At 44.4% G+C, this 24,500-nt stretch overlaps 3 protein-coding genes across 6 annotated transcripts; 1 reads left to right on the forward strand and 2 right to left on the reverse strand.

The window, feature by feature from the left end:
* Nucleotides 1-227: 227 nt before the first annotated feature.
* CSTF1 (cleavage stimulation factor subunit 1) lies at nt 228-9,281 on the reverse strand. The gene is made up of 7 exons (NM_001396857.1): nt 8,315-9,281; nt 7,555-7,725; nt 6,707-6,902; nt 5,165-5,442; nt 4,185-4,382; nt 3,230-3,620; nt 228-1,806 (listed from the first exon to the last, which is right to left on the reverse strand). Exons 1-7 carry the CDS (start codon nt 8,432-8,434, stop codon nt 1,547-1,549), a joined length of 1,614 nt encoding a protein of 537 aa, NP_001383786.1. The 5' UTR covers nt 8,435-9,281; the 3' UTR covers nt 228-1,546.
* On the forward strand, nt 8,840-16,097 carry AURKB (aurora kinase B). Of its 3 annotated transcripts, none has more exons than XM_040651060.2 (9): nt 8,840-9,235; nt 9,770-9,853; nt 10,896-11,178; nt 11,772-11,850; nt 12,527-12,718; nt 13,322-13,460; nt 13,839-13,987; nt 14,603-14,777; nt 15,382-16,097. In XM_040651060.2, exons 2-9 carry the CDS (start codon nt 9,800-9,802, stop codon nt 15,538-15,540), a joined length of 1,230 nt encoding a protein of 409 aa, XP_040506994.1. In that variant the 5' UTR covers nt 8,840-9,235; nt 9,770-9,799; the 3' UTR covers nt 15,541-16,097. The 3 variants fall into 3 exon arrangements, with proteins under 3 accessions (XP_040506994.1, XP_425725.2, XP_024998200.2); XM_425725.8 differs by lacking the exon at nt 8,840-9,235 and adding an exon at nt 9,498-9,530; XM_025142432.3 differs by lacking the exon at nt 8,840-9,235 and adding an exon at nt 9,498-9,530 and having other exon boundaries at nt 14,603-14,675.
* A 338-nt stretch (nt 16,098-16,435) lies between these two features.
* Nucleotides 16,436-21,650, reverse strand: FAM210B (family with sequence similarity 210 member B). Of its 2 annotated transcripts, none has more exons than NM_001031493.3 (3): nt 21,471-21,650; nt 19,725-19,894; nt 16,436-18,893 (listed from the first exon to the last, which is right to left on the reverse strand). In NM_001031493.3, exons 1-3 carry the CDS (start codon nt 21,642-21,644, stop codon nt 18,677-18,679), a joined length of 561 nt encoding a protein of 186 aa, NP_001026664.3. In that variant the 5' UTR covers nt 21,645-21,650; the 3' UTR covers nt 16,436-18,676. The 2 variants fall into 2 exon arrangements, with proteins under 2 accessions (NP_001026664.3, XP_015151904.1); XM_015296418.4 differs by lacking the exon at nt 21,471-21,650 and adding an exon at nt 21,050-21,435.
* Between the last annotated feature and the right edge of the window lie 2,850 nt (nt 21,651-24,500).

Here is a 24,500-nt window from a genome sequence, read left to right on the forward strand (position 1 = left end):
ATTGCTAAGTCTAGTAGATTTGTTCTGTACTGCTGTATTATTTAAGAAGAATATTAACTTTCTCTTAAAAAAAAAACCAAAAATGAAACATTCAACACTGCAAGTCTACAATTGCCTGATTTGAATGCAGTGCAACAGAGCCATTCAGACTGTAACACATCCCAAATCCTATCCTTCCCATGTTCTACTATCTTTTACATAGAAAACTAATACATTTCCTTCTTTAAATATTAAATAATTTTTTAAAAGATAATCTTTATTTATATATAGACAAAACCTGCATTCTCATCAGCCCTTGACAAGACACTTAGTGGCAATGGAAAATTAACCCAACAGTAACAACCACACATTTAATGAAAGCAAGTGCTGAGCTTATGACTAAAGGAAACTTATTCCCGAATGTGAATCTGAAAAGCACTGTACCACTATGCTGCAGATAGAATGCCTGAATGAGCACTCTAAAAACTACAAAGACCGGGTAATAAAGCTCATCTATAAGAACATGTGATGAATTTTTGAATGTACAGAAGTTTTAACCATGGATTTCTTGCTGATCTGTACTTCTAATGAATACGGTAAGATCTGGGAAAGTCAGACTATCAGACACAACAGGCAGAAGAAACAATGAGTCTGCTTTTAAATTCGAAGAAGTATCTCGGTTGCTGTGTAACAGACTGACAGAATGAGAACTAAATGAAGCAAGTTTACATTTCTGACATACATATATGAAGAAAATTAACATTATAAGTTTCTCAGAGGAGTTACTAAAGGGTCCCTACTGCCAGGTTATTCTCACTTTCATATGCTGCAGCACTGCCACATTGGATAGCTTCAGTACGAAAATTCCATGAATTTACTTTAAAGATTACACTTACGATAAATTGTAAAGACAACAAGATTTCAAGTCTGAGCTTTAATATCAGAACTATAACACCATTTCTTCAATTCATCTAAACAATTTAAAACCACGTTTCAAATTCTTATGGCACAAAACTGGCTCAGAATCAGAGGCCTGCTTGGCCAACTGGGGAAAGAGACTGAAAGATATAAAAGGAGCTTCAAAGTGTGAATCAGAACTGAAGACGGCTTAAGGCTTCATTAAAACATTCACCGAGTTCTATGTTGCTCATATAATCCATTCTTTAAACAGACTTTAGGGGGATTGCACAGATACAATGCAGAGCAAAACTGGCTCACACTGCCCAGTTTGAGCAAGATTTAGTCACATTATCTTTCACAGGATTCAGAAAGACAGGAGAATAAGTTTAATCCTTCCTGCAAGGATCATTTTATTCCACACCCCAACTCCTTGAGTAAAATCAGAGATGACTTGAAAAAATTAATGCCACACACACTAATAAAAAAATTAGTGTGGGGCAAAACTTAAGTTTCAGTATTTTAATATTTTTCTGCCATCTGACAGAATTAAAACACAAAACAACAAAAAACAGACATAGCGTAGCTCTCATTTAGGCATCTGTTGGCAGTACAATCAATACAAGATGATATAAGGAATCTGGATAATCATTCTTTTATAAAGATGTCCTTAGTCTGTTGTTGACCTTCTGTACCAAAATCTAGCTCTGTAGTCGTCACTGCAGGTCATGAAGCCAGGGTTGGTAGGAGAATGGACAATACAGCGGACGATGCTGTTGTGCCCAAGAGAAAGGAGATTCCTTCGCTCAGCAGTTCTCGAATCCCAGCAGCAGAGACTTATGGTCCTTTCATCCGGCAGCAGCACGTAGTCTTCTGTGTGGTTGAAGACTGCTTGTGTCCTGTGTACTTGACGCCCACTCAAACCAGCTCCTAAATACATGCAGTAAAATACAAACTGAGTAAGATCACTTTTAATTGTGTTTTTTTTTTTTTTTTTTTTTTTTTTCTTTCCCCAAAGACCTAGAAGCAAACTACAGCAACTGATAGTTATGGGAAGTTTATTACCAAGCCTTATTTTCTCAATTACTATACAGGTAAAACAACTACAGAAAACTTCTTGTAGTTATATACACTGTATAGGGTAGAGCATCTTATAGAATAAAAGGATTAAGTATTCCACTTGTGTCAGAGAAGTTCAGCCTTACATGTTTTGTACACAGCTTATAGCTAACTAACTGAAGACCACAGTTGTTGGTAAACACAGATTCTTGTTATCATTAATAACTTCTGTTTTTAATGTGCAGTCTACACAATGTGCCACACGATGTAATTCAGCCATACCTCTCCTTCCTTCAAAGGGAATTTGTTTCACATTTATGCATTTATTTTGCCAGGAATACACTGCTGCATCCTACCCAGTATTTTCAAGAATTTATCAAGGAGGTGCTGCACCCTGCTGGTTGGCAGCAAACACAGCCAGTACACAAGGACTGCACACATCCAAACTGATGGCATCAAGTTCTTTTCTACCAACATCCACTCCACTGTCGTGGTATGACCTCTAATAATAAGCACGTGGCTGTTTTATTCAAAAGCTTCTCCAGTCATGTAACTTATCACGTGCAATTTCCTTCTTTCATCATTTCCTAAGTCCTGCTGAGATCAAAGCATGCTGTTGGCAGGATGCCGTTAAGTGTGACTACGTTGCACGCAATTGCATCCTTCAAGAACGTCATACAGCTGCAGTCACGCTTTACTAGAACTATATTTTGCACAAGAATTCATTAAAGCAATTGCCCCAAAGTGGTTCAATTCCCCTACAGTCTGGGGAACTCTCCAGGCAAAGTGGACTCCTCTAACTCCAAAAGGATTACACATTACTTTTGACTTTTCCATTTTTGGTTAGACTAGGTGTGCAGCTTAATGTGGTAAGCCCCCTGACTAAACTGAGCATTAAGAAGAAAAACAATTATGCTTAAAAAAAAAAAAGTTAACGAAAAACTAGAAAAATGAAACTGTCTCCACAAGTGTTCTATTCCTTAAGGGATCCACATTCCTATTTACTTTTTCTCTAGCTTAGTGATGACTTCCTTCCAAAAGCAATGGTGTAATGATGTCAGTTATGTCTCCAAACTCTAGGTAGATTAAATAGGTTGACACTGACACAGCTTTTCTTGTGGAAGCATTTTATGTTTTCAAATTTTGGGGCAATATATACTCACAAAAGGAGGATTTTCGTCTCCCCTTACGAGTTAGTAGGCAGCAGTAACAAATCTTATTCTTCAGATGGCACCACCTGCTCACTGGTCAGCAAGTGATAAAGGTGGTCCCTGGAAGGTCAGCTGCCACGTACCTGTGTACTTGACCAGCGTCCGACCAGTAGATATCTCCCACAGTTTAGCTACAGAGTCTTTTCCACTTGACAAGATATACTTTGAATTTTTGGAAAAAATAGCAGAACAGACTTCAGCTCCATCATGTGCCTTCTCAAAAGTAGTGATGCAGCGATTTGAAACACCATCCCACAGTTTGATGCATCCATCCTTACTTCCCGTCACATACATGTTTGCGCTTGCGTTGTAATTTACTGAACAAATGGCATCGATGTGCTGATCTTGAGGATTGCAAGACACGAAACACTGGAAAGTATTGATATCATAGAGTCGCAAAGTAGGGTGCTGGGTACCCACAAGTATGAAATCTCCAGAAGGATGGAAAGAGATTGAGCGCAACATCTCTGCTTCCTGTTTGATCAAAAAAATACGTAATTGGTGTAAGTTTAAAAATAAAGACCAAAAATTGAAGTGTCAATTGTGGTGGCACTAAAATGCTACAAAATAAACTACATTATCAATTAGCACAACATGTTCTATTTTTGCAGAATAGAAAAATGCCCTGTATGTTAAGTGACAGGCCACACTGAACCATATCATAGTTTTTCCCCTAGAGCAGCTTGCTGTGCCCACTTGTTGAATATTGTACAACAGCAGGAGGAGGTTTTGTCAGGCACTACATAATCATGAACTTGCCTCCAGAACCAAGAAAATGTAGTTGACTTCAGTCATCCATATTAGATTAGGTCTGAATTCACAGAAAGCCAACAGGCACAAGATTCTAAGACTATAGCTACAAGTACAGCTCCATTATGCACAAACTCACAATGCATAACTAGCAGGTCTGCACATTTTGTAACTGCATACTCCTACATACCCAACCACTTCCATACTCAGATGCAATTCAGCTCACTGATATCTCAATAATCACACATTCAAGATTTGGTTGCTCTGAATTGGACTATTGTGTCTAACCTGTATGTATTTGAAGGCTCTTTTGGCAGAAGGTTTTGAATAGTCAAACAATTTAAGTGTGTAGTCCCTTGAACCAGATGCTAGGATCTGTTCTGTAGGATGAAAAGCTAAACATGTAACCTCATCCACATGATCATACAAAGTCCGAATAACAGGGTGATTTTCCATGTTTTGCTGTGCTGTCTCATTCATCATAACCTACAAAGAACATTGAACAAGTTAGTGTTAGAAGGCAGAACATTCCTTTGACAGGCAATGCACCATTTTCACCTGCACGAGTGATCGTATCGCTCGCTACCTTTTCTGACATATGACTCGGCACATTATCACTTATGATAAGTCCTTGTATCTTTACAAAGGTTACTAGATTTGCTCAAGGACAAACTACTATCAGCCACAGAGAACTGATGTTTGAAAATACATCACCTTCATGAACAGTCCAACTCAAAAGACAATACTGCCATGCTAATTAAGGGAAGCAGTACCAACTGGGGAAGCTGCAACTTTCACTCACATTGCATACTGCTGGGAGTTTGATGTGCATTCAGTGGAAGAAAAACAAACAAACCCAAAACTCTTAAACTGTTGCCAGACTAAGTGTACTTAGAGAAAAAGTAAAGGAAGCAAATATATACTCTGTGAAACAATACTGAAACAGAGCCACCGTGCGCTGTAAAGGTCAGATATGAAAGTAGGTTAAACCAAACTGTTTGCATGGTTAGAGAGATTATCAACAACTATTAGAAGCAATTTCTGGTTCAGCTCTCTAGAATGCTGTGAGGAGTTACACAGGTATACTTGCCCCGTTTCTTCTTCCTTTTCTTCAAGAGTACTTTATGAGCCACTGCTGGAATAGGAAATACGTCGAGACAGATACTTAGTCCAACCCACTGAGCCAGCCACAAGGCACAGACATGGCACGAAACAGAGACAGCAGCTCAAGAATTCACAAAGTGACTATGATTCAAGTCATATTTTACCTCAATAGGCATAGCGCTTTTGGCCAGCATTCTCTCTGTATCAAGAATTTTTATTGAGGCATCGGCAGATCCTGTAGCTATTAGCTGTCCATCTCTGCTATATGTTGCTACACGACACGGTCCCTTATGAGAGGTGACATAACAAGTCTCATACTCAGAGGCCTCAGGAGACATGGTCTGTACATCTGCATCAAATTCTAAGTCGATTCCTGTGCCTGGAGCTACTGTATCTGACCGTCCAATTGCATATTGAACAGCACTGTCATCATTCTCCATCCCTGAAAAGAGAGAGTTGACATTCTTAATCCAGGCTTACCTCCTCTTCAGACAGGCAGGCTATGCTCATATCTATCCTACAGACTTCTTTGGCAGCTTTGAAGTTCAGGATTTAAGAGAGACCGCCCATGTTGAACAAACCTAAGCTAGCAGAACAGATTTAGTTGTAGCACAGCAATATCCCTCATGAAGAGTGAAAGGCAGTTTGACTAAACACAGCTGTATTCAGCTCTAGTGTAACTGTGGCAAGATAACCAGTAAATATAGAATGGTGTTAAGTACTGATTACTTATTGTTAGCTAAACAAGCACATACAGAAGTCACTGACATGCCCATAGTCGGGTTACAAAAGAGTGAAACAAGACTCAAGGCTGTTACATGAGATTTAAAGTGAAAAAATGGAAGCATTTGCCAATTACTCTCCTTTACTGAATTGAAGGAAGAACACCACACAAACTACTATCCTAACACTACTAATGAAAATTGTTACTTCAAACCTACCTTAAAGAATCTTTTGATTTGCAATATGCATCTACACGACAAAGCCAGTTCAGCACTGCAAGCTGCACCAAGGCAAAGTCGCACAAGTTTTAAGCTCAGTGCCTAGCTGCAGTCAGCAACTTTCACAGAAAGGTTTTTCCTGCTTTCATCTACAGACTGCAAAGCCTGGTATTCTTCTTTCAGACAGACGAGGCTCCACACTTATACCCATAGAAATCAACTAGTTCAAGTAGCAGAACCAGTCCAGTTACAATACAGAGAAGACATGTTGTCATGGTTAGGATTCTTCCAGTAATCCAGCTGGCTTCTTTCAACAGCAGCTCAGGAATTCTGATTACTTTCTGCAGCACGTATGTACTTTCAGAAAGATGCATAGAGAGAACAAAAAGCAAGAGAAAACCTGGACTGTGAAGCTCATTTTCTTGAGAGTGGTATATAAAGGCCAATGAAGGTGGCCAATGGAAGGACTTACTCCCTCCCTTTTCAATACGTCCAGAAACAACCACAGAGAGTTGTACCTTAGTAATGGATCTATGTTACTATTAAATCTGCAGACTCATTGATCCTGTTTAGCAGAACACAGTGAGTGCTAAATAACAAAATGCAGGCTGTATGTAAAGATATAAGAGCTGTGTGGTTTACTACAAGAGTGTAGAAAACAGAAGAAAACATTCTCAGTCACACTACACTATTCACAAAGATTTAATCCAAGAATTTGGGAGCACAAACTTTACAGTAGTTCTTCTGTTTTTAATCTCAGCTTACCTAATTTAATAAGATGCAGCAGTTGTTCAGATGGCGCACAAACGGATTGTGGTTTAATCTCATTTATTAAGCCATTAGCAATATTTATGTATCCATCATACAGTAGCTGACTAATTATTAGTTTATAAAGTTGCTGACGATCTTTCAAGCTGACTTTTGTCCTATACATTGTGAGCAAAGAATGCCTTGGAGGGGCCTGAAATAAACAAACAGGAAAAGTCACATACAAGTGAGTTGCATGAAACAATTAAAGCCTCCAAATAACGCATATCCTGCTGAGTATCGGTGCTAACAGCACTGAAACTTTAGGCAAGACTGAGACCGAGAAACGAAAGACAGAGAAAACAGGAGAAAGCTGGTGCAGCTTTATTGTAGAAACGCAAACCCGACGAATAAAAAGAACACGAACTGTATTAAGGAGCAATGGAGAAAATAACGTGGAGGAAAAAAAAAAAAAGGAAAAAAAAAAAGCAGCTTTGGAGAGCGGGGTTAGGGGGTTGGTAGCGCCCATCGCGCCCTGCTGGCAGCGGCAGGCAGGTGGACGGGGCGCAGGAGGACGGAGCGGGGGACGAGCAACGCGGAAAGCCCGAGCGCCAGCGCCAGCCCCTCCGGGCCCGGCCGCCCGGCCGCCCCACCGCCCTCCGGACGCTGCCCGGCCCGGGGACCAACAACCGGAGCGGGAGGGGGCGTGGGGGAACGGGGCTGAATGAGGGCGGGGAGAGCGCTCGGCCGGAGCGCGGCGGGCGCGGAGAGCACGGGCGGCGCCGCGCGGCCGTTACAGAGGGCGCAGCACTGCCGAGGCCGCGCAGCCGAACGCGGAGAACGCCGCGAGGCCACCCGGTACCTACCGACCCTTCCTTCTGCCTCCCTCGCTCTCCCCCTAAAATGGCGACCGGAGCCCTGAGCGCATCGATTGGCGGCGGCGGTAAGGGAGGAGGCGGCGGCGGCGGCCGAGACCGAAGAATGCTCCTCCGCGAAGGCTGCTGCATCGAGCGCCCGCAAATCGATTGGAGGCGACTCTTGGGGGAGAGAACGGCAGCGTCACGTGACCGATGACGCCTTGCGCGCGCGCCGCGACACTAGCAGGCCCCCTCCCCTGTCACGTGACGTGCGACGCGCGAAGGGAGCCCCCGCCCGGCGGGGAAGGGGCGGGCTGCAGGCGCGGCGCCCCGCCGGGCTCCTGAGAGTCCGCCGCCCCTTCCCCCCGCCCCGCGGGGTCCGGGCCCGGCTGCAGCCGGTGGGGCAGCGTCTCGGACAGGGCACGGCTCGGGCAGGCCCAGGCGAGCAGCGGCCCGCGGAGACGCATAGGGCCGCCCCGCGCAGCCCATCGGAGCGTGGGGCCGGCTGCTAAGAGCACAGCAGCTGGGTGCCGGGGGTCTTTGTGTCTCGGCTGCAGAGCGCCCGCACGGTGCTGCTGGGACACCAACGCCTGACGTGGGTCATTACAAGGCTGAGAAACAAGTGGTTGGCGCTGCCGCCCAGTGCCGCAGGCCTCACGAGTGGTTTGGGCCGTCAGCACGGCCGGCTGCCCCGCTCCCAGGTCCCACAGGCTGAACGCCTGTCCCGCGGGTCCCACCGCCACCCTCCCCACAGCCCTGTCCTACTCACGTCAGCCTCCAGAAATGGCAGCCGAAGTGGACGCGGGTCGAGGAGGGGGGATGCCATGCTCCCCATGCCCCGCGGCAGCTGGCGTCGGTCACATGCGGCAGCCACACGACGACCCGACATCTTCTTTTTACCTATTGTGTCCCGCTTGTCAACACCAACACACCGGGACCGCCCTCGCGCTGGTTGTTAAGGACGCAGAGCCAGTGACAAGTTGCCTTCAATCACACTTCTTCAGAGGCCACACGCGCCGCACCGAATGGCGGAGGTCCCCTCACCGGTGTGAGCAGGACCACGCGACAGCGCAGCGCCCCGCACTCCTTTGCACTTCACGAGCGGCACGGACCGCTCAGCGCTGTCCGAAGGCGCTGTGTGCTGCCAACAGCTGTGAGCCGGCAGCGCCGCTACACGACGTCGGGCTCCGGTCGGGTGTCCCCTTCGCACTTGTCCTCAAGAGCCGAGGGCACGTGGAGCAGCGCCGTGCAGTGCCGCGCGAGGCAGAGGCCTGCTGCAGCCCTCCCGCTCCTCCTCGGCGCTGCTGCCCGTCGCACCTTACCTCGCCGGCAGGACACAATGGCCCCGAGCCCCCACTCGCGCTCGGCTTCACGCGAGGTGGCAGCACCGCCTCTCCCTCGGCCCCGGGCGGCGGGTGGGTGTGCGGGTAGCTGAGAGGGACGAGGTCGGAGCCCGGCGGGATGCGGGACTAACCTGGAGCCCTTCCCCCCGACGCCGGCGGCGCGCTGCGAGGCCTCGGTGGCTGCGAGGAAGGAACGGTAGTTGTAGCGTTGCCACAGGTGGGTGGTCTGGACATACGCGATTTGCGTAACGAAAGACCCGGCCGGGCAGAGACTTGCGGAGAAAAGTGTGTAAGCGGGGCTCGATCCACGCAGTTGGAGTACGGAAGAAGCCAGCGGCGGAGAGACGGTACGTAAAATACGCATGTAGCGCAAACACCGCCCTCGGGGCGGGCGGGTCAGGCCGACGCGGGTACGCAGCAGGCTGCCGTTGCGCATGCGCTCCGCAAGCTCACGGCGACGAGTCTAGGCCTCGCGACGAGCGGAACGTTAGGAGAGCCAATCGGCGGGCGGGTCGGCTGAAAAGCAGCCAATCGGAGGGCGCAGACGCCGGGAGAGGGGCCAATGGCGAGGGGGCGGTAGTTTAAAGGGTATTTAAGGGAGGGAGGTTTGAATTCAAACAGTCGTAGCGGCCGGAGGCCGAGGTGAGCGGGTTGTGGGGTTCATGTGGTGTCTGGGGTGGTGCTGTGGCGTGGAGGGCCCTTCCTGCCTTGAGGGCCCTTCCTGCCTTGAGGGCAGCCTGGCCGGCGGGAGGTGTGGGTACGGCCCGGCCGTTACGGAGCTGGGGCGGGCAGACCTCGGGTGCGTGGGGGGCAGAGGGAGAGCAGATCCGAGGAGCGGTGCTGCCTGCAGCTCACCCCCGTCCTCTCTGTCTGCTCCGTAGGCGAAACTGTATCTTGCCTTCCTCAGCACTATGGACAGGAAGACAAAAGAAAACTGTCCTGGAAACCCTTCTCGTGCTACTAAGGTAAGAAGCTTACGAAGTTTGTAGGTGTGTTTCTCTTGGCTGTATAAAATCTTTAAGTCGCAAAGTGTGACGATGGAGACTAATTTTGCTCAGTGACAAAATGAGGAAAGAAACTGTGAACGATGTTTTCTGTGCACAGTGAGCTATTACTAACATCTTCCAGTCTTTCTGTTACATTGGACAATATCCAAGACTGCACTAATTATTGCTGTTATTAGCATGCAAATTTTTATTTGGGAAGTCTTAATAGTGCAGCTTTTATTCATAATCCTTTAATTAGACAGCAAATACATCCAGGAAACTGGCTGTGACTCCCAAAGGAAATGCTGCCTTAACGTTGCTATTCATGTGTCTAAGATTGCATATCTTTGTACATGGAAGTAGGGATGTTCTCATTCTTCTAATTTAAATATAAACATTCCTGGTCAGGTTTTAAAGTAGCAGAAGCAAAGCATAGTTTAAAGTCAGCTTTCAATGCATTGAATAAAAAAAAAAACCTAGAACATAAGTGTTCTTAGAGGAGTGAAGGCAGCAGTAACAGATCATTAGCATTTGAATTTAATTCTAGGCAAAGTATTTTAGAACAACTAAGAATTGCTTAAATATAAGTTTAAACTACCTTCCTCGACTGAAAGGAAAGGATTAAAAGCAGATAAAACTTGCTTTGTTCTGATGAACTCCTGTTGCAGTGCAAGGTATCTTAAAATGCACAGCATTGAAGGGAGCAGTGACTCAAAGCAGTGCATGTGAATGAATTCCTATAGTAAAGATCTGTCTGAACTTTCCACTCATAGTTAGACTTTGGTGGATCTGTGACTAGTTAGGAATAAGCACATTGTTAACAAGAGAGCAGTTTTCTACAGGTCAATTTAATTCTTAAAAATATAAGATCAGAGAAATTTTAAGATCTCCTTTTAATATACTCTGTTTTTTTTTCTCCTCACTATCTTTTTCCCTAGCCTATACGTAACTCTACTGTACAGGGAAATAAAGGTTATAGTGCACTATTCTATTACTAATGTACAGTTCTTGTTTTTTGAAGGTAGCAAATCCTGTTGTGGATGGCCCAAAACGTGTCCCCGTGCCTCAGAATTCTGCCCAGAGCCGGCCGCTGAACAGTGGAGTTCAACCACAGCGTGTTCTGTGTCCTTCAAATTTTGCCCAGCGAGTTCCTGTACAGTCACAAAAATCTTCACTGTCAAACCAAAAACTGTCTAACAATCAGACAACGCAGCAGCCCCGACCAAAACTTCCAGTCCAGCCAACTGCTGGGCCTCAGGTTCCAAGCAAGAGTAGTGAAAAACCTCAACAAGCTCCTGTACCTGGTAATTCTGAAGATGATATCTTTATGTGTTTGTGACACTTGGTATGCTTCAAACAAGAGTGCAGTACAGAAAATGTAAAGCTCATGCTAATGACACGTTGGACAGTCTTGTAGGGGAGTAGATGGTTGCACCCAGAAACAGAAAAGCAGCACATACTTCATCTTAGATGTTAGTGTACTGTCCTTGCTGCCAGGATTAGGGATTTAGAGCCAATATACGTGCTTCTCCAATCTTGAAAATGTACAGATGCTCATGAGTCAACTTTGAATAAATGGAATTGGTATTCCTGCATCACATTTTTTTCCAGGTTCATGGTAACCTGATACACAAGAATACTGTATGAGCAGGAGTGAGGAGGTGGGGAGAAGCCTTCTCAATGTTTTCATTATTTTCAAAAAAGCATTTGAAGTTACACTTTGATAAAGTAGCTCTAACTGCTATGCTGCTTTGCCAGTGGTAAGCTACACTAGGTTTTAAATATCATGGAGGGTAGACTGTAAATTGTTGTAGATACCACCCAGGCTTGTTCCTCATGTGAATGTGTTGCATTCCCTGGTCTGTTTTATAAAGTTGTTCTACTTGTCCATATACAGCAAAGAGTTCTGAAGCAGACAGCGTATCTAAACAGAAAAACGAAGAGTCTACTAAAAAGAAAAAGGAGGAGACTAAAAAGTAAGTTGTGTGCCTAAAAAACTTACAGCTATGTTAGTTCTGCTTTCAATGACTATCCCTTTATGCTCCAAGTAAGTTGCAGCCAAGCTGCTGCCTGCTTGAGCCTCTTGATTGCTAAGAATAGTGGCCTCGCTTCATAGGACAATATTTATTAATGAAACTCTGGGAAGGGTTACTTTGCTTTGGTAATCTTCAGGAACAATAAATTACTGTAATCTGAAGAAAGGCTTTTGGCTCAACAAGGAGGAGCTTTTCCTGTGAGAGAATTCTGATAATTACTGCTGTAATCACGTGATGTTCACTTGGAAAAATGTGTTCTTCATATGTGCAGGAGGCTTGAGTCTGACTTTGGTTGCAGTTTGACTTGTAGTATGACTGCTTTAACACAGTTCTGACAATCTAGAGTATATCTGAATTAAGTATATTGAAACATGCTTAGCTTGTTATACAGTTCTGGTTTTGCTGTAATATGTAGCTGTACCTCTGTGCATATGCTTTAGAAGCAGGAGAAAAGCTTTCAAGATTTCCTTTAGAGAAGTCTCAATGCACATTTTGTCCTCTTGGTGGTGTTCCATCAAAGACTAAAATCTAGCTGAGATGACTAAGTATGTATTTAACTGGAACATTGCTGATACACTGAAGCATCACTTCTGTAACTTACTATTTCCTTTTGCAGAAGACAGTGGTCTCTTGATGATTTTGAAATTGGTCGTCCTCTGGGGAAAGGGAAATTTGGAAATGTATACTTGGCACGTGAAAAGCAGAGTAAATTTATTCTTGCACTGAAAGTGCTGTTTAAAGCACAGCTTGAGGATGCTGGGGTAGAACATCAACTACGAAGAGAAGTTGAAATACAGTCTCATCTCAGGTAAAGTGAACAGTTACCCTTTGCTTAGTTTTTTTCTTTTTTAATTGAGCACAAAAGTAAACTCACTTGAAGAAAAGCAATTCTGTAATACATGACAACTTGAAACTGCTTGTTAAGGTTCTTACCATTCTGCCCCTGCCCCACCACCCCATGGACCAAAAAGAAAAAAGAACCCAAACATAAAAGCCAAGCACCTGGTCAGTTCTTACAAGTGAATGGCTGCAATTTCTCAGTCTAAGCTTGTTCCTGGTATTCTGTTTCCTGTAAAATATGCCCAACTTGCTGAATGAATTAGTTGTTCCACAGAAAATATTTGAAGTATTTAAGCTTAAGTTCAAAGAACTATAGAGACTTGCTTGTTGAATGGCGGTCTACTCTTGTGTGTTGTAGAAAGCTTTGTATGAGAAAATACAAATGAGCTAAATTCTTGGCTGTTTTTGCTACTAGCAAGTCTGCTTCTATGATAAATACCCTGTCTGCTCTGAAGCTCTCACAGACATTGACATAACAGTTAGAAATGTTAAATTACAGGCCCTATAGGTATAATTAAAAATTAATTGTACACATAACCTTGTTCAGGAGGGCATTTCAATTTTCTTGCAGGCATCCCAACATTCTCAGACTGTATGGCTACTTCCATGATGTTACACGAGTCTACCTTATTCTAGAGTATGCACCTCGTGGAGAAGTCTTCAAGGAACTACAGAAGCTTACCAAATTTGATGAACAAAGAACTGCAACTGTAGGTTGTTCTAACTGCTTGTATGTTGCTTGCTCCTGTGTAGCATACCTAAAGTATAAAGCTAGCTCTTCAGTGGAAAAAGTCATTTTCAGTTGCATAAAACTAACTTTTTAGATGCTATTTTGCTTACACACTTGTAGCCTATTTAGGAATATGTTGGGAGGACAAGCTACTGCAGTGTTAATGAATACTGTTCAGCATTGCCCAGCGCTGTAATTTGTGTGGTCACTTCAAGCAACATCTGTTGCTTGAGAGTGTAAGGAACAATTTTTCTACTCCAAACTGCTAATTATGCCTAGGGAATACTATACTGTAGCTAGCAAAGCTTAAGTGTCAGTGTCTTCATACTTGACAGTTCTGTTTTCTTTCTAATTGCAGTACATTACCGAACTAGCAGATGCCCTATCATACTGTCATTCAAAGAGCGTGATTCACCGGGACATCAAGCCAGAAAACCTGCTGCTTGGCTCTAATGGAGAATTAAAAATTGCAGACTTTGGATGGTCTGTGCATGCTCCATCCTCTAGGTAAGAACACAGTATATACCTTATACAGTGAAATTCTTCTGTAATGAAAATTTTAGCTTTCATGTCAAACTTACAGTTATGGAATGGAGGTAAATGTCAACTTGTTGAAATACTGGAGGGGAGCGTTTAATAATTGGGCCACTGCTGTTAAAGCCTTAATAGTTGATTGATGTAGCATAGAGGGAACGTTATCCCGCTTCTCCGTTTGTATTTCAAAACTTGCTGAACCTGAAACAAGAGTGTTAGTGCACTGGTTTAGGGTTACAGTGGTTCCAGCGATGAAGATCAGAACTTCTGTCCAAATAGCTCACACTAGCACTATACTTGGAACGTTTCCTTAGTCTGAATTGTACCTGATGAAGAAAGTCTCACTGATCTGTGAGCCAGTGGGAAAAGGGAAAAGGAAGGGAAAGACTGCCTGTAGTGACTAGAATACTTTAAAGCAAAACTAGAAAAATGACTGATGGAATTCCAGTGATGCTGAGTTTATCTGGGGGAGATTACACTGAGATACAGATAAGAGCACTTGAATCAAGATGCTAATGCTAGCAGTTAAAACAGATCTTAACTGCCATAATGGGTAAATGATACACTGTACTCTCTGCTTTTCTTCAGGAGATCAACTCTCTGTGGGACACTTGACTACTTGCCTCCTGAAATGATTGAGGGAAGAACACATGATGAAAAGGTGGATATTTGGAGCTTGGGGGTTCTGTGCTATGAATTCCTTGTAGGGAAGCCACCTTTTGAAGCACAAACATATCAAGAAACCTACAGAGCTATTTCCAGGGTATGTGCCATAACTTTGACTAGGTGAATTTTGGTTTCACTTCTTGTCTTGAAGTTTAATATTCCTCTTGAGGGAAAGAAAGACAATGAGATGTGCACAAAACTAGATCCCTAAAGCTATTCTGAAGTCACTCCAGTAGAATTACAGTAAAGATCAAGATAGCTTTCCTGGCTGCTTGGTTCTGTCCTCTTTCTACCTGCATCTGAACACCTACCTGTTTATATAGCAGCTATTCTTCTTCACTATCTCCTTTACTACTTTCATGTTTCTGGTATATAAAATATTAATCATTCAAGGTATTAGGAAAAACTTAAATTATATATTTCTAGATTTCTAGTGTCCTGTAAACTTGAGAGGTTCCAGCAAAGTGGTTATGTGTTGGGAGCACACAGAAAAGCACGCTAGCTGAACTTTGGCAAGCAGTGAGCACCTTGTTTTATTCAGGGCTGTGATGAAATTACTTACTAGGTACAAGGTACATAGCCCACAAGGCTGACAGTTTTCTTTGCTCTCTGTACCTTGAGCGGCAGAACCCTATTGCTCTCCAGTTTTGATTAATGCAAAAGAATACTGCATCATCTTTTGCCTTGTTTTCTTTTCTTAGGTGGAATTCAAGTATCCATTATTTGTAACAGAAGGTGCAAGGGATTTAATTTCAAAGCTTCTGAAACATAACCCTTTCCATCGGCTGCCCTTGAAGGATGTACTTGTTCATCCCTGGATTACAGCAAATTCTACAAAGCTGCCCAACAATAGAAAGTGATGTTGCTACGCCATCCAGAATATAGTCTTAACAAGGGTAATCTCATTGGACTAACGAGCAGATTTGTACTGTGACTACTGTAATACAATAAGAAAAGCAGGTCTTGGATTCCAGTAGCAATTAAGAACACAAGTCTTTGGGTTGGTTATCATCTTGAACTGATCTTGAATTGCAACGTAAATCTATTTGACTTCTAGCTGGATGTTGTGGAATACTTAATGTACTTGAAAAATAACTACACATGGGCCAGGTCTATTGATGTAAGTATTCAAGGTCTGTTCAAGGCCTTTATGATATGATCTGTCATAATTATAGCTCATTGTTCCAATAATAAGAGACAGCAGTGATACTATCTTACTGAACAGTGCAATATCCCAGAGATACCTGCCTATGAACTCACTGGGCTGCTAAAAGGTATCATACCTGTGGTGTAATCTGAAACTGAGGTGAATGCATTTGTGTCCTAAAAATGAATGATGTGTGCATTTTTGTCTCTAGTTTTTGTCTTAAATGTGAGCACTCAAGTTTCTAAATAAAGATTGCTTATATATTGTAAAGCGGGGTAAGGTTCCTTACAATACATAATATCGTGTGCTGGCTGCTTCTAACTACCTGTCATTACAGACAGACTACTAGAGTACATCTTGACTGCTCATCTATGGTCACAGACTCAGTTCACTAGCTCTGTCCAAAAGTAAGTTGATATAAAATAAGTTCATACTCTAAGTACTGGTGTTGTGGAAGTAGATGTAGCTATTATTCAGGTAAGTATCAAAAGTGTTACTAAAAAGAGTTTCACAGTCACTTAAACACTAAATCTGCTTCTTCCTTTGCAGTCAAACCTTGCTTATGACTATTACACTTTGAAACTTTCCAGTAAAACACAGCAAGTGAATGCTATGGGAAAGCAATTTATTTTTGTCATTATCAGGAGCCACGGAAGGTCTCTTACTATCTTACAAATTATTTTAAAAAGATCCTTTACAAGCAAGGATTCTAAGTTTCAAAATATATTCTCAAATCACTGTAAAATATTTAGCAAAAATTCATCTAAAAGTGCCAGTAGTTTATACAACCATCCTTCTCTTACAGGTCACAATTCAAATGAAGGGTTTTCCTATTACCACAACACAACCTATAGTGCTTGTACCTTCTACTAACTTCCAGGTACATTTGCTTTAAATGAGTCTTGTTTCCTAGAAACACTCTAGGAACAGGAAAGAAAAAGTTTGACTCCTTTTATCAATTTCAGGACCTTTCTTGCTAAAAATCACTGACCAAATAAAACAAGGCTGTCATTATTTGATTATTATGGAGTCATTTTGTTACCCTTGGATACCAGAACAATGACCTGAACAGCTAGAGAACATGGAGAAAAGAACACATTTCTTGGAAAATGAAGCAAAAAGAGCCAAAGTAAGACTTTAAATTTCAAAGAGGCAGACAGCATAAATTATCTCCATCCAGCCCCAGACTGGAGTAGATCAGAAAACTACAGAGGTGATGGCTGCATGTTGTTACTGCACAGTATCCCTTTTGCTATGTAGACATTGCAGGTTTTTAGCTGTTGAATAGCCAGCAATAAGCTTCCATCCCAGTAACAAATGTAATATTCACACTGATTAAGGATGCAATTTAACGTTGTGCCTGAGCAGTGTTAGTAACTTGCTCATGAGAGACATGCCTTGTTCCTTCTTCTCTCTTCACTTGAGCAGTATTTCTTTTCAAAAGGACAATTTGGCAAAAAAAAGTATTTTGATGGTCAGAGCAGTTTTCTGCTATTTTAGTTCAGATGCCTGTACAAATAGATCTGTGTCAGAGCCACCATGGCATAAATGATAAGCACAAACACAGAGGCAGACAATATCAAAAGAACAGACGAGGAAGGGAGAACAGGTCCAAAAGACTCAGATATGGCTTCAGTCATCTCACAGAAGCACAGTCCTAAGTCTGAAACCTGGGTTTAGCACAGAATGTTAAGCTGAATACCTAGATTAGAGATCCAGTTTTTAGGTTAACTAGAAGTGGTTATATGCAAGTACAATTTAATAGGAATACTGCCCATATAAGGAAGCAAATTACACCTTGAGTTGGTACACTCAACAGTTTACCAGACAGACACAAGAATTGCTTTTGAGAAGTTCTGAATTGTAATGTCTGGACCTCAGGTGAGGATCACAGATTCATCCACAGGAGCAGAAAGTCCCCATGGTTAACAGCTAACTTAAAAACAAAACCCCAAAACAGACCAACAAGATGTCCCCAGTAACAAAGCTCAACACCACAGGTGTTCAGCACCCAGACCAACAAAGGTCTCAACACCACAGATACTTTGCCTCTCACTTTATCTTTGGAATACATTCAGATAGGAGGTAATTCTGGTTACAATGACTTCACTAGACTCAGTATGAGTCTGCAGTGTTTAAATCTGACAGGAAAAGAAAAAAGACCTTAGAAAGGTCAGAAAAGCATAGTTTCAAACAACAAAATCTTGAGATACAGAAGCACCACAAAGGAGCCATAATTTCAGAGAGGTGCATTGCCTCTTCTAGCTAAAACAGTTATCACCGTGCAATAATTAAGCATATAGGTACTCTCACTAAAGTTAGTTTGGCATGTGTGTTGGATTGCAGGAGTGGGATCATAACATATGCCTTCTGCAACAAAAGGAACACTCACATAGCACCTTAGATCCCAATACACCTGCTTACCAATAGAACTATTTACATGGTCCATGGAAGAAACAGTATTCTACTATTAGGAAAAGAATCCTATTCTATTTCCCAACTGCACAGTAATAAACTGTAATTGTATTTTGGCATGAAAAACAGTAATGATCCAAAAATCTAGAAAATAAAGACCCAGAATTGTATGTCTGGTTTCTGTGAGAGACTGCACATTGTCAAGCATTTATATTAGCACTTGCAGTGGAAAGCAGACTCTATTTTAAGAGCTTTTTACAAAGGGAAAGAAGATGAGGACAGCACTTCTCACTGCCACATTTACCTGAAAGAACAAGCCAGAGAAATGCAAGAGAAGGTCAGCATTAGCATTAGCATGAATTCAAAGGAGCATCTGAGGAGCTACATGAATATTAAACATTTAAAAAATAATAATAATGAACAATAAGAAATGATCATGGCTTTGGAGCAGGAGGTTTGAAGAAACCAATCTTCCGGCAGTATCGGACAACAAATGGCACAGAAACTACAGTGATGCTGATTCGGACCGGAGCAAACAGCTTGTGGATGGCATATGCCAACACAAACGTGCTTGTACCAGCAGCCATTTTAGACTGCAATGATGATTCACTGAAACCAAGTTTGAAGAGAACTGGAGTCATATCCACACCGCTGGGGGAAAAAGAAAACGAGACTTCTTAGTTTATTTTAAAATTGCACACTGAAGAATACGAAGTGCTGTTTACTCGCGAGTTTAACACAGTATAACTTCCAACTCTGGAATGTCTACTTTTAAGTTTTGATAAATAATAGATGAATTCTTCCAGGACTAACAGCTCAATTTACTTCTGTAACAACAGCACACACATTATTTTCAGATGCACATTTTGGTTTTAATTGTCAACATCCCCATGAAGTCAAATATCTTCTTAGTTTATTGGCCACACAACTGCAGCACAGAGAATGCTCAGCCCCACGCACCACCTTCCTGGAGGAAATCATCAGCTTCTCCTCTCTCTTCCTCCTCACACACAAAACAGACATATCTAAAGCTGCTGTACTTCCCCCTGAAATCATAGGCACAATATCCTACCCACCTTCTGTAAGGTTAAAACAGAAAATACTGCATAGTCTAATCCTCTGTTTTAGTGGTTGTTGCCTTCCGTAGTTTAAACTGTGTTCAGCACCCAGAAAAATACATTTATCTCTAAGCTCCAGCACTTTCATGGTGCTCTATCTCTACACGCCATGCTACTGTTTGAGAACAAAAGATACCTCTGTGGTGCAGCCTCTGCTCTGTTTTCAGCAGCCCACCACATCTATCTTCACTCATCCCTGACTGGAGATTAGATCAGCTTAAGGATACATTTATACACAAAAAGCAGAGGATTCTTGTATATAAATCAAACAAGCTTAGAGCACGTCTCTTTAGAAACAAGTACAACGGTCACATATTTCCCTTGTCTAAACCATTACAGTCCACAGACACTGTACAAACCACACCTTGACACAGCCACGTAGAAGATTCCTAGAGATATTAATGAAATTCCAACGTGGAATGAAACTCCCACAGCACCATACTGTTTGAAAACTTGCTTCAGCTGCTGAGATTTGTTGAGTTTCTTGTTTTCACCACTGAGATCTGTGGCTGCCTTTTCAGGGGGTCCGGCATCCTAAAAAAAGAAACCGAAAGTATTAATTAGCATTAAGTACCATGTAATATTCTAATCAGCCAAACTGATTTGAAAGAACAAAACAATTGGCACGTGTAGTGCTGCTTGGAAAGCTTTGGGAAAGAGCAACACTGCTCTGCTTTTTTACACTGGGATTGCTGATGCCCGTAGCAGAGTTCATACAGGCTCCCATTTTCCAAGTATTCACATAAAGCAGATCTTGGTGCATGCTCTTACACAATACATGTTTCGTCATAAAAAAAGGAGTTATTATGGTCTCATCTGATACAAAGGAGTGCCAAAGCTCACCCACATAGTTTGGAGAGATGAGACTGAGGTGCCAAAGAGCTTTCTGTCCACATCCACTGCTTTTGGTTCATCCCTGCACTTGGCAGGATTGCCATCAGGGTACAAAATACACAATACTCTCTTACAGTGCTCATGGTGAGATAAACCCACTTTAATCACTGATTTTAATCACACCCTCCCCTCACCCTCAGCAAACAAATTATGTTTGCTCCCCCTTCCCCCCCCCAATTGTAATTTGCACTACTTTCATTACTTTTTATCTTATCTTGAGAAAAATCACCTGGATCCATAAACGTGCATTAAGTAACTATGGAGCACAACCTTATTTATTCTAACATAAAGACTAATATTAGATTTTTTGTTAGGCTTTGGCTCATGAACCAAAGCAGTGTCTGAACAGAAACTGAGAGTTGGAAAACGTCCAGCAGGAAAAAAACAAAAGCACCCCCAACCCCTTCACTGCTTCAACCACTTTTAATGCTAGAAAGCAAGCAAGGAAACGGTTTTCAGTTATATATATATTAAAGCAAGCTCGTTAAGCAAAAGCAAGCATTCACAATTAGACAAAGATATCATTTCCAGCCCTAATGCAGCAGCATTTCTGAAGTCGTTCCCATTCTTCAGTTTCATTACAGGAAAGAATGCAAGAAACAGTGCTGGTTTTAAATCGCATCCTATGGGATTTAAATACGGAGTCACCGACCAGAACCGCTCCAGTAAACCAAAGCCATTCCAGCTCGTGCCAAAGCCTGCCCCAACCACTCGCTCAGCCACGGACACCCACTCGTTCAGCAGCCGTGCGCAGCTGGAACGGCATTTTAACATCTCACACCGCAAATTATTCACCCCCAGAGGGTCACACTCGGTCCGGAGCCGAACAGGCGCTGTGTATCTCAGACGGCTCGGAGCGCAGCGCGCCCGCATTGCGCACAGCGCGGAGCGGCTCGGAAGGGCTCGCGCACAGCGCCTCCCGTCTCCACCGCTTCTCCACCCCCGGCACTCCGCTCACGCGCCGGCGATTTCTGGACGCCGCGGAAGCCCGAAGCTCAGCGCTCTGCCGGAACGGAGCGGCAGCGACCGACAGCCGGCCGTCCCACGGGCAGGTGCGGGGAGGGCACGCACAGCCACGGCCCGCCAGAACCGCCCCCCCCCGCCCCAGAAGCGCACGCTGTCCCGAGCCGAGCCCCGCTCCGCGCAGCACCCCGGCCAGGCAGAGCGCAGCGCAGCAGGGCGGGCGGCCCCTCCGGCTGCGAGCCCAGCCCCCTACCTTAGCGGGGCTGCCGGCGGCGGCGCGCAGCGCTACGCAGCACAGCGGCGGTGGCCCGAGAAGAGGGCGACCGAGGCGCTGCTCGCTGCCAGGGGGGCGGAAGGCAGCGGCGGGCAGAGGGCTGCGGGGCAGTGCAGACAGCCGCAGCGGGCCCAGGCGCAGCAGGCGGAACATCGCGGCACAGCCGGGCGGGCGGGCGCGCAAACCTGACAGACCGAACACCCGCCCCCCAACGGCGGGAGCCCTCCTCCTTAAAGGGACAGGAGCCCGGCTGGGGCGCCTTCTCTGTGAGGGGGAGGGCGCCCCCCGCCGGGCGGTGTGGTGGCAGCGTGAGGGGCGCTCGCTGAGCTGGAGGAGTAGTGCGGCACCCTGGGTTGGAGGGATAAACCTCTCTGCGGGTGGTGCGTCCCCACCTGGGGTGTCATGAGGGAGAGCCCTGCCTCAGGTGGCTGCAGTGCCCCCCCAGGATAATTGTTACGATGATTGCACATGTGTTCACGCACACAGACACATACATGTAGGTTGCTCCAAAAGTAACATGGGTGTGTTATCAATGCTGCTTTTCTCCTAAAGCCAAAACAAAGCATCGTTTCCTACACCGTGAAGAAGATCACCTCAGTCCCATCTGAAACCAGCACACCAGGCCTGTTCACTGAGGTGATTTCTTCCATTCCTCACAGTGCTGCCATGCTCCCAAGGCCTGTGTGTGCATCCAGGCACGGATGTGGTTAAAGCCTTGCTTCTGCAGCTCTGATGTATGGGCTTGCAGTGCAGGCCACTTAATTAATCTCTCACTTTATGCTGATGAGTCCCAGCCATTTGCCAAGTCCCATCACACAGGGCAGAGTGTAACTGCACAGCTCTTCCAGCCCCAAAGGGTTCGCAGCATCTCTGAGACCTCCTGAGGCCTTCCAGCAAATGCTGAGGTCTGATGGACAGCCTTGTTTCTGCATCATAACTCTAACAGGAGAAATAAGAATGAGAAATACCACTGAAGTACAATCCCCAGGGAGAACTGCAAGTGGGGGGCGATGTCCCTGGCAGGTGACCCCACTGTCCTCTATTCTAAGCAGAAAGGCCTTGACTAACGGGAATAGTCCTTCCTCAGTTTACTTGCACACCGTGGTGACTTCTGGGCCTCTCATGGTGTTTCAGCCATGCCATGTCAGTGCTAACAGAGGTGGTTTCGTGCCTGCAGGTTGGCACTCGCCTGCACAGAGCGGGGCTTTCCACAGCCACACTCACAGCAGCGTTACGAAATGGCGGCTGCGTGCACTGCACACTGCCAGGGGACAGCAAGCGTTGTGTGAGCACGGGCAGCACGTCTGCATGCTGAGCTCCGGCTATAAAATGCGTCTCTTTTCCTGGTTACTGAGCCTCTCCTCTTCAGGCGGGCTGTTACAGCGGTGTAAGCATACAGGGCAGTACAATAGGAGGACTGTGCGAGATAAATAGGAGGTTTTCCCTCCGGAAGAGCGTGCAGTTGGGAGCACAAGCTGGAACTGGAGAGGACAGCACTGAGCGGAACAATGCTGAGACAGCATGGTGGGAGGCTTTGTTAAGTAGGATGCACCACGGAACAGATGGGTTTCGAGGAGTGTCTTTCAGGAAGAGAGAGCTTTGCATGCATTAAAATAGAGTCTGTTCGGGGCATAACAAAGAGCACTGCCAGTCCTGGGGATTTGTGCTTTCCTTTGTTCTTTCTACACAGATTTAGTTTCTCTCTGAATGCTTTGCAGGGGAGCAGTTTCTCCCAACGCAGTTTTGTTTATTTAGTATGTTGTTCTGTTACTGTTCCGGAGCAGTTTGCTGCTGTGTTTTCTGTGACTATTTACACCCTCTCACCATGATGCCAGCAGACCACACCAGCACAGCAGTGCTGTCATCATAGCACACCTCAGTTTTGACTTTTTCCCCCTAAACTGTAATAAAACCTGAACAATCTCACCCAGTAAAGGAGATGCCACTCAAGTTCCAGCAGCGTGGACTACCACTGGGCTTAGGAACTCTGAGTTCCTTTCGAGAGAGATCCAGTAACTGTGCAGAGAAATCTGGAGTCATAGCTGCAAGTTTTTCATGAGAAGGAAGTGCTAAGAGCCATATTTCTGTCTGATATTTTCCTGTAAGAAATATGTAGGCACAAAATGCAGGTGTTACAGTCCAACACGTTCTGGATTGCCAGTGCATGTGATGTAGAGGTGGTCTGCCCACAGTAGGGCAGATGGTCTGCAAGGTCCCTTCCAGCCCAAGGAATTCTATGTGCACAGGACACTGCCTCCCGGCAGATGCATTGGAACCACTGCCAGGTGTAGGGCATGGAGTTACTCTCCTGCAGTGTACGTGTCATGCTGCTGCTGGGTGTCTAGAAACCCTGCGCAGGTGGAGAAAAGAGCAGTAGGTCAGTTAATGAGGCATAAAAGCAGACGAGCTGGCAGCTTTATATGCACTGTCTGGCTGTCTGCTGTCTCCAAAATCTCAGTGGGAGGTTTTGCTTAGAAGCAGAAAGCAACGATACCAGAAACATCAAACCATACACGTTCCTTGGAAAACAAACAAAGAAACTCTGGCTTAAGATATTTTAATACAAACAGAGTTTACAAGCACAGAGAAGCTAAGAAAAAGAGCAAGCTGAACTTTCAGTGGCAGCTCATGAATATACTTCAGCACAGACACACATTTGCACCATCCTGGGTGTGCAGTCCCTCTGAGGTACGTAGAAGAACACACAGCAGTGCTGGAGCAAGGTCACAGAGTGTCAAGATGTGAACCCCAAATCAAGATAGCTTAGGGATCTGTCATTGGAAACTAGGCCTGAATTGGCTGTATTGATCTACTGTATTTGTGACGTGTCTCAACTGCTGCTTCTTCTCTCAGCTTTTTGCTTTGTAGATTTACTATGATTTTCCTTGTGTAATTCTTTGATGACCAGGTGCACTGGCTTTGTGTTGTTCATGTTATTATTTCATCATCATTGTTTATCATCAGGAAAAGTGAAGCTATGAACTAAAACATGAGTTTTCCAATCAGCAG

The sequence above is a fragment of the Gallus gallus genome, chromosome 20 (genome assembly GCF_016699485.2).
Source record: "Gallus gallus isolate bGalGal1 chromosome 20, bGalGal1.mat.broiler.GRCg7b, whole genome shotgun sequence".
Classification (NCBI taxonomy): domain Eukaryota; kingdom Metazoa; phylum Chordata; class Aves; order Galliformes; family Phasianidae; genus Gallus; species Gallus gallus.